The sequence below is a fragment of the Rhinolophus sinicus genome, chromosome 5 (assembly GCF_057876585.1).
Source record: "Rhinolophus sinicus isolate RSI-liver-muscle chromosome 5, RSI-T2T, whole genome shotgun sequence".
In the NCBI taxonomy this organism is placed as follows: Eukaryota; Metazoa; Chordata; class Mammalia; order Chiroptera; family Rhinolophidae; genus Rhinolophus; species Rhinolophus sinicus.
The window spans coordinates 42,121,961-42,131,185 of NC_142505.1; the positions used below are offsets into that span (position 1 = coordinate 42,121,961).

A 9,225-nucleotide genomic window follows, 5' to 3' on the forward strand; every position below is an offset into this window, starting at 1 on the left:
ATGCCTGCAGAGGCCATGAGGGAAGCAGTGGGAGACATGGCGAGCGACTCCATCCTCAGCCTTGGCCCTACGCTTGGCACAGGGGGTGGCAGCAGCAGCGGGAGGGACCCTTTTGCCGGACACCACCTCCCATGTTAGTTCCTGCCTGGGCCTCACCTCTTAGGACTAACGGCCATGGATGAGACGTTGAATGTCTTTGGGGTGTTGTTTTCTTGCACAGCAAGGTTAATGGACATTAGGTGTATTTTCAGCAGTCTTCTAATAGAAACAGGACCAGTGTAAGAACCCGAATGGCAGCCCTCCACTTACCCATTGTAAGGACGAGGTTAAACGTCAGGTTGTTTTGCTTTGGGCGGAATCCTACAAAGTCAGTGCTCACACTGGTTATTAGCTCATGCTGTTCAGAAACCTGTGATTGGCAGGTAGGGATTTTTTTATTCAAGAAAAATAAAATTAGTTACTACTTAATAAACACAGTTTGTGTAGTAGATTAAAATTCTTTGAAAATGGGGTTCCTGGGGAAACACATAATAAAAGGAGGCATCTGCATTGAGGTTTTGAACCATCATGTGAGTCCGTGGCTTTTCTCTCTGAATCTCTGGGGCTATGACCTAATAGGTGCTCAGTCAGTGTTGGCTTAAGACTGAAGGACAGCGAGCAGGGGAGGGGCTCTGTGCGGCTGGGGGCTGGGGCTCAGCTCCTGGTCTCGCTGGTGCCTCCCCCCCCCCCCCCCCCCCAGTATGCACACCACTGACACACTAGTCTCACTGCGCGCTGCTGGGCTTCTGACAGCTGCTCCACCGGGCCCGCCTGCGCCCAGTCCAGCCAGCGCTGCCTGGCACGTTCTGGTCTGGTGAGAAGGACTCCATGGGGCAGGCCCCGGGCGTTGGGAAAGGTGTACTGTGCCTGTGATTCCCAGTAAAGCTGATGAGCAGTTGCATTTCCTACCTTGGGGCGTGACATCATGATCCTGTTTATTTATTTCCTTCATTCATTTAAGAAAACTGATAGTCTCCTACTGTGTGCAAGGGAGTAAGCTCGAAGCCAGTCGGGCAAGATATGGGCACTCACAGTTTCAGTCTGGAGGAGACCAGTAATCAAATAACTATGGTATTTTAACTATTTATGTATCAAGAAACAGCTGCTTACTCTGACAAGAACAGGGGGCCGAGTTATTTATTGCCCTTCATGTATTGAACATTTCCCAGCGCTGACCATGCCCTGGGCGCTCTGTGAAGCTCTGGTGGTACAGAGAGATGTGTGCAGAACAGCCGTTCAGCCCGGAAGGAGCTCACGTCTGGTCAGGGAAATGGCTGTGTGAGGAGAGGACGGTGATCCAGCGTGATGGGTCACAGTGGAGGTGATTTAAGCATTAAAGGAGTTTACTTCTACAAAGCAGGGAATTCAGCCCTCTGGCTACTGCCACTGCTGCGGGGCAGCCCCCGGAGGAGGAGGTAGCTGGGACGGCAGTACACTGCAAAGTCGCATCTCTAAGCCCGTGGGGGCCGCAAGGCAGAGTAGGGTGGGCCCTGCCTACACTCGAGCTTCTACAAAGGCTTTTGCAGATCTTCTGGTTGGTTTTTGATCACAGTTGTTTTGGGAAAAGTGTACCACTGGACAGTGAGCTGGTAGTCTTTACCATTGTCTCCACAGCCCTACCCTAAAATGTGCCCACTGCAGCAGAGAGTCCCTGTGGGACTGGAGATCAGGTTTTCTAGGAGTGAGAACCTTGAATTCCCACCCATGTTCTCAGGGGAGTCCTGGCCACTGGCCGTGGAACAAGCCGACAGCTTTCCTAGGATGGGCACAGTGGCTCTGGCTTCCCCAGGATGGAGGCCACTGACCTAAGCTTTAATTCAAGGTTGGGATTGGTGGGGAAAGGTTATCAGCCTGCCCTTCCACCTGGACTGCTGGTCAGCACATGTTTCATTCACATAGTAACTGTTCATCGGCTCCTTCCTGTGTAAGTGTGGCCTGGCCTGGCGTCTGCGCTAACCTGAGCTGCTGCTCATTTACTGAGTTCTGTGCCAGGTACTGCGCCCAGGACAGATGGGAGCCCCAGTCTATTCATCAGCGGCTCCGTCATCCACTATTTCTGGGAGTTGGGTTTCATTTGTGAGCTGTCAGGGTGGCTATTGTGGGAAGTGTGCATGTCATTGCGTAGCTCTGAGCAGGGGAAATAACAGTGGGGAGGGGGCTTCCTGGGGCAACAGCAGAGCTGTGTGTGGCAGGCAGGCAGGACAGGCTGTGCAGGGCGGGCGGTGGAAAATGTGACTCAGCGCTCTGGGAACTGGGACAGGAAAGTTCCCAGAGAGGCATGTCTGGGGAGGCTGCAGAGAGTGTCACCCCACTTTAGGTTTTGGTGATGGCAGCTCTGAGGGTATAGAGTGTGTTAAAGAAAGGTACAAAAATACCAAGAGGGTGGTCCCGAGGCTAGTGGCAAACAAGGAGAGACAGGATAAGACTACATAGTAGAACCCAAGGCACAGCGACCATCAGATTGTTGTCTTTTTCTAGGGCAGCCGGAGTGGGTGGGGCGAGGGGTGAATGTAGCATGAATGACAGATTCTCATCCTGGCCCTGCCACCAATTTGCTATGTAATCTCCAGCAGGTTACCCATTTCTGTCCTGTTTTCCCCATCTGGAAAATTACGGTGTTGGGCCACGTGGGCTCACAAGCACCTGCCATCTGGTGCTTGTTCCAGGTGAATACGTGGCACCAAAGCCCAGGTGGCCCTCAGCCAGTCAGAGTGAGAGGCTGGAACCTGAGCTCGGAAGACTTAGGTGGTGTGTGTCCCAGGCCCTGACCATCCACGGTGTGCACTTCCCCTCAGGCCAGGTCAGGAGGCGTCCCTGAGATGAGCCAGTACCAGGGGGCACAGTTGGGATCTCTTCACAGCGTCCCCATGTCCCCATCCTGCCCTCATTCCCTCCTGGAGTGGCCTTTTCCTTCCTGCCTTCGGACAGCGTTGACTGTATTCTTCAGCTTCCCTGAATCCATTCTGTGACACTTCGCATTTCCTCACCTTCCATGACTCCTCCACCAAGCATGTCCCCACTTGGCAACATTTGCGTTGGTCAGGACTCTGGTTGCAAGGAACAGAAAATGCTTTAAGCCCAAACTGCTTTAAGCACAAAAGGAAGTTTTATGGGAGGGTCATGGGTACAGCAGGCTTAGGAAGGAAGGGCTGGGCCCTGCCTGGTGGAGCTGGAGAGGACACAGGACTCTCCTTCCTTTGGCTCTGTGCCTGTCCAGGTCTCTCGTCCTCTCCTCTCTCTGCTTAAAGACCCACAAGTCCAGCCTGGCATGTACCACAGCTTCTGAGATCAACCTGAATCTTTTACTGAGTCTGCCTTAATAGTTGGCCCCCAGCCTGGGTCAGTTTTCCATCCTGGCCACGGGGCCGAGTCACTTATGAACATGGCCGCCTTAGCCCCACGGATGGAGAGGGCGGGGAGGGGAGGAGGTCCTGGGTGCAGGGATCTGATAGACCCTTTAGGAAGTGGGCTCCAAGCTGCAGGCCTCCTCCAGGTGCAGTGCGAGCAGCACCCGAGGAGCAGGGCTCCCACACCCCTCATCCCAGGCGGGCCTCCAGCCCTGTCTTCAGTTACTGTTCTTCCCGTTTCGCACTCGGACAAACGGAAGCTTAGTGTGGTGCAAGCCCTTGCCTGAGGTCCTGCCAGAGGAGTGGAGAGTGGCACTCCCCGAGGTCTAGTCTACCTGGCCTCAAAGCCACGTTCTCTCTTCAGGCCATCGTGTCCACAGTGTGTCACGTCGACTCCTTTGGTGGCTCCATCCCCATTGCTGATGTGTTGTGCTATTGATAAAACCCTGAATTCTTGGATATGCTGCTGCTAAGCTCCACCTTCTCCGTCTTAGATGTGTAGAATTTCTTGTAGACCCCTCACCCTTATGTTTAATCCCAGTTCATACTAGTAGACCCAGATCTTCATCACAGAATGTGTCCTTGTTGTTCCTGTGCATTTCCCGTCATAGGAAGGTTTGCTGGGAAGCCTTTTGTGTTATCTTTGTAAGGAAAGCCGGGTAGACAAGCCTGATTCCCCTCTGTTGACACTTCTTTCGTCATTGGACCCTTTGGGGTGACCCTTCAACTAGCCCCTCACTTGCAGTCTTGGAGCTTAGTGCACGTCCTTGCCCGTCTTGCCCTTGGGGCGCGCAGGAGATGCCTTTCCTGGCTGGAATGTGAGGAAGCCCAGCTGGGTTCACAGATATTTCCTGGCCTGGATATGGCACCAGGGTGGGGGATGCAGAAACCCTCTGGTCCCTGCTCTGATTGGTGCATGTTCTCGAGGAAGAGGCAGGTGCTGGCGTGTTACAGGCACACCTGGAATGGCTGATTTCCTTGCTGAATGGGGGAGGGAGGGGGTATCACAAAAGGCTTCACAGAGATGGTATTTGAACAGGGTTTTAAAGGAAGGGTGGAGTTTGCCGGGCAGTGTGCTGGTTATGGGGAAGGAGAGATTCGGCAGAGCAGATTGGGTAAGGGGTGGTTGGCGTGGAATTCATACATTTAACATGTATTTTCTGCATTTCTGTCTCCATCATTGGTGTGGTCATAATGGAAACCAACCTGAGCTTGTCTGGCTTCAGCAAAAACTGAATATATGCAGGAAGGGTACTGGGATTGCTCAGAGATCCCCTGGGGTACAGTGGCACATAGCAGGCAGGACCGCCGCTCTGGGGACCTCAACCGTAGGCGCTGTGGAGGCTTCTCACACACCCTGGGAGGCTCCCTCGCTCTGGAATCACTGTTATTTCATCCTTCGGCAATTTGACCAATGATGAAGCAGGAGTCGGCAGATGGGCTGGGCTTTGATTTGCTTTGGTCAGGAGGGGCTTCAGGACGGGCTCACAGCAGAGCGGTGGTGGGTGCTGGTGAGGACCCTGCATGGAGGAGCTGGGGTCCAATAGATGGGGGATTCGGGTGCTAAGATGGCTGGTGGCACTTGGCTCTCCAGGCAGGACGAGTGCCCAGCCATGGTGTGGGAGGGGCGGGGAGGTGGTCGGCCGCCCTCAGAGGTGGCGGGTGTCTAAGGACCGGGTGGGGAAGCAGAACTCTCTGTTTGCAAGCCTGAGCTCATGGCAGCCTCGTTTCTCTCCCCAGAACCGGCCTTCCGTGATCACCTGTGCCTCTGCCAGTGCCCGCAACTGCAACCTCTCCCACTGCCCCATCGCACACAGTGGCTGTGTGGCAGGGCCGGCCAGCTACCGGAGGGCCCCGAGCTGTAAGTGTCCCTGGGGAGAGGGGACAGCCAGGTGGGCTTGGGCTCCCTCAGTCAACATGACTTCAACTGGAGTTTGCTTCCTTCTGTCTCATGCTGTAGATGGGACCATCTAGCCCGTGGAATTTATTGGTAATTGAGGCTGAAAAAGTAGGTTTTATTTGAGCACATTTACAGCAAGCATTGTTTCTGGGGTCGGTGGGAAGGGCGGAACAAACACATCAGCCCTGACCTCTAGATCTCTCTCTTGTTGGCAGAACAAGGGGCTCTACCATCACTTAATGCCACATTCTCTCTGAACTCGTAACTAGCCCAGGTGGCAGGCACGTTGCCAGGTTACAGGTTCAGAGAGGTGAGCTGCCCTAGTGCTCGGCTACGCTGCGTGGAGGTGGGCCCTCTGTCCCCAGATCCCAGCCCTGACCGCTGTCCTGCTCCCCTGCAGCCACCACCACCTGTGACCCTGTGGTGGAGGAGCATTTCCGCAGGAGCTTGGGCAAGAACTACAAGGAGCCGGAGCCGGCGCCCAACTCCGTGTCCATCACGGGCTCCGTGGACGACCACTTTGCCAAAGCCCTGGGAGACACGTGGCTTCAGATCAAGGCGGCCAAGGACGGCGCATCCAGCAGCCCTGAGTCGGCCTCACGCAGGGGCCAGCCCGCCAGCCCCTCTGCCCACATGGTCAGCCACAGTCACTCCCCGTCTGTGGTCTCCTGAAAGGGATCACCACCCTTGAATAAGACGTCGATCTGCATGGTTTGCCTGAGCTTCGAACAGTCAGTCAGTGCTTAAAAAATGGAAAAACAAAAAAAATCGTGGGAGCGGGGTGGGGGGGAAGGGAAGGGATGGTTTATTCGCAAAAACCATGTCGTTGGGATTTTTGTTGTTTTTGTACTTGCTTGGTATGTGTACGCCAGGGCCCTCGAACATGATAGCAGGAACGGCGTGTGGAACATCTGTCATGTAGCATCCTAACTTCCTGCCTCAGTTACCAAAGAAACCTCTGATGCAGGTCTGCTGCCCTGACAGGGCCAGGACTCCACGGCACGCGCTTTCTCAGTCACAAGCCATGACGGTGGTGACCCAAACGCTTTGTGCTTTTCCATTTGCTTCTCGAGACCGGGGTGAGTGTGGCTTAGCTCCCGTGGCTTGTTCGGTGCAGCCCACATGTGTGCGCTTGTGTGTGTGCGTCTACTTGAAGAGAACTGTCGTGTCTGATTTGCACTATTGGAGGAGGACTAGAGTTGCCTGCCTGACAACTTTATGTGAGATGCTAGAACTCGGAGGGCAAACTGCTGAAAAACAAAGGGTTTAAGGATGACATTTCTGACCATTTGTGTGATTTTGTTGTTTTTTAATTTTAGACAAACAGCTTTTTGGAAGGGGAAGTCTCATACAGGTTATAGGTCTTTCTCTCTCTAGATTTCAGGTGCTTGCAACTGGACTGCAGACTACCAATCACGGGCATTTTACTTTTCCTAAACACTGCAGTTTGTTAGACTAGAGCTGAGGCTTGGAGGTTCCGTAGTGCTTTAAATGTGATGCATGTTTTTAATGGAGAAAAATAGCTGGTTTCTATTAATTGTATAGACAGCAAACACAAACCTTAATACTTGGCTAGCTTCTGTTCAGAATTAGTTTATTTTTGTCAGTTACAGTCCTAGATACACTTACTGCTGGTACAGTTGTACTCTAAGATTGGTATTTGATATTTACGTTACTCCCAGGTAGTGTGGGGCTAGCCGGCCCCTGGGATGGGCGGTTGAGTCCATCGGTCCGCCGTGGGGTCGGACGCTGGAGTTTGTGCTATAGGCTGACGGCATCATTATTGTGTTGCGTCCCTGCCTGCTCATTACTAGCTCCTGGGGAGTTGGGATTTGTGTCTTCAGCTTCCCTCCATGCAGAAACTGCTCCCTTTAACTCTCTTGGCTGAACAGCAGATTACTGACAATCTGTGATATACGGTATTTTGTATGCTTCCTCGTACGCTGGGGCCAAGGCAGTATACATTCCTCTGACTTTATACAGTTATTACTGCATTTATTATCATTTGCTATAGTAATAGCTACTAACTAGACATTAGGTGAAGAAAGCATGACAGACACAGCTGTGGGTGTTCAGTAGCTGATCTTTTTGGTAATTGCATGTGTCTATCCCCCTGCCCCTCCACTGGGCTACATTCCAGCCTCGCCCACCAGAGGGCTTAGGAAGTCACCTGGCCAGGTGACATGGGTGTGACCACTTCACCTGCAAGGCATGGTGGACTCATGGGAACCCTCGAGGCTGCCTTTCAGTGAGAAAAATACAGGTTAACTGGTTCATTTTGAAAATTGGCACCAGGTGAAAAGGTCGGAGGATTTGCTCTTGCTGTGGTCACGGGGTGGCTGCTGGTCTTTGAAAAGCGAAAGAAAAGCCCTTCTCCTCTCGCCCCCTGCACACATTTCACTCCCACTTAACTGGGCTTCCAGGCTTTCGCATCCAGGCCCCTATATTTTCTGTAGGAAGAATCGTTGAGAACACTTTTTTTATATAGGTAACTTTAAGACCATCATTACGCTGTGCGTAAAGAATGTACAGAGAAATTTGTAGGTATTTTTTGAAGAACAATTAATTTGTTAATGATATGTAGCTATTTAATTTTTCCCTTTCCTATTGTAATCATTCATATTTTTTTTGTTTGGAAAAAAAAGTTGATCTTTTTTTTTTTGTCGTAGATTTGTCTGTAAAAGTGCAGGAACACAGTTATTCTATGAGAACACTGCATCTGCCTTAATAGCCACTAGTTTGTTATTGCTACAGGCTACTGAGCATTGCCACAGGAAAACAACCCACTGCCGGGGGCTCTGTGAGGAATGGCTCCTCAGCCAGTTCTCTGTCAGTGAACGAGGGCATCGCTTTGGGAGGGGACAGTGGCGCTGACAGCCAGGTCCCTGGTGCACTGACCTATCTGGGATAGGCAGTACCCCGGAGGGGCCTTGCGCAGACAGGGAACAGGAAACCAAACCCTTTACCGGGAAAGGACACAGTCCCTGCCTCTGGAGGGGCGCTGTGAGCTGCTTCACAGAGCCACCAATCTGCAGTGCGTCGGACAGTTCTCTCCGTGTTTGTAAATCTGTAATATACCATTCTCTGTGGCCTGTTTTTTTTGTGGAAGAAGGAAAAAAAAGGTTTGGCAGGCCATCTTTTTTTTGTACTTAAAAGTAGCCTTAAGAACAATAATAAAGTGCTCTTAAACCACGGACTGTGTGTGTGCCCCTGGGGGTCCTGGAGTGACAGAGCCCGGCCTTTGCTTATGTAAGGCGGAAGGGGGGGGGGTGCTCAGGGCATTGTGCCTGTCTACAGAGGCGCCCCTATTTAAGCCCCACATAGGATGGAAATCTGGGATTTTAATTCTATATGGAAGCCTCATTTACAACCTAACCAACAGAAATCCTACTCTGGTTAAGAGTCAGCCTCAGACTCCATTTTGTCATTGGTTCCAGACCTGAGCCTAAAGATGACACTAGAAGGATAAAAAGTGTGGGAAGGGTAACTCCTCTCTCCTGGGTTTCCATGTCAACCTCTGTGGGTGTCACAGACTTGCAAACCCAGGGTAAAGAAGAAAATCAGTCTGAGCCTGAGTGACACATGGCCGAGCCCATCTGAATAAACCCTCACTGCCTGCTGGACGCCTGGCCACAGACAGACAGGCAGACACACACACACAGCCACCCACACTGGTGTGAAGGTCTCCCAGGCACCAACGCGGAGGGAGCAGCCCTCACTTGGCTGGGGGAGCGTGGTGTCTGGGAGGGCATGGGGTGTGCCATGTGGCCCCCACAGTGGTCTGTAGGACCTGCTTTCTCACGTCCCCATTTAGTCTGTGCTGAGCCAACTTCTCCCAGTCCGCAGTGCCACCCCACGAGGGCCAAGGTGGAAAGGATCCGGGGAGCTTGCCTCAAACACTGTGACAACGAGAAAAAAGAACTCGTGGAGGGAGCCAAG

General features: G+C 52.4%; 1 protein-coding gene across 6 annotated transcripts in view; it reads left to right on the forward strand.

Annotated features, from left to right (window-relative positions):
• VGLL4 (vestigial like family member 4) overlaps positions 1 to 8,478 on the forward strand; it is a 144,064-nt gene extending 135,586 nt beyond the window's left edge. For all 6 annotated transcript variants that reach the window (XM_019732657.3, XM_019732658.3, XM_074312984.2 and 3 more), the window contains 2 exons: positions 5,127 to 5,247; positions 5,687 to 8,478. In XM_019732657.3, the coding sequence (XP_019588216.2) occupies positions 5,127 to 5,247; positions 5,687 to 5,958 (393 nt within the window). In that variant the 3' untranslated portion in view covers positions 5,959 to 8,478. The remainder of the gene's footprint in view (positions 1 to 5,126; positions 5,248 to 5,686) is intronic.
• The last annotated feature ends 747 nt before the right edge of the window (positions 8,479 to 9,225 follow it).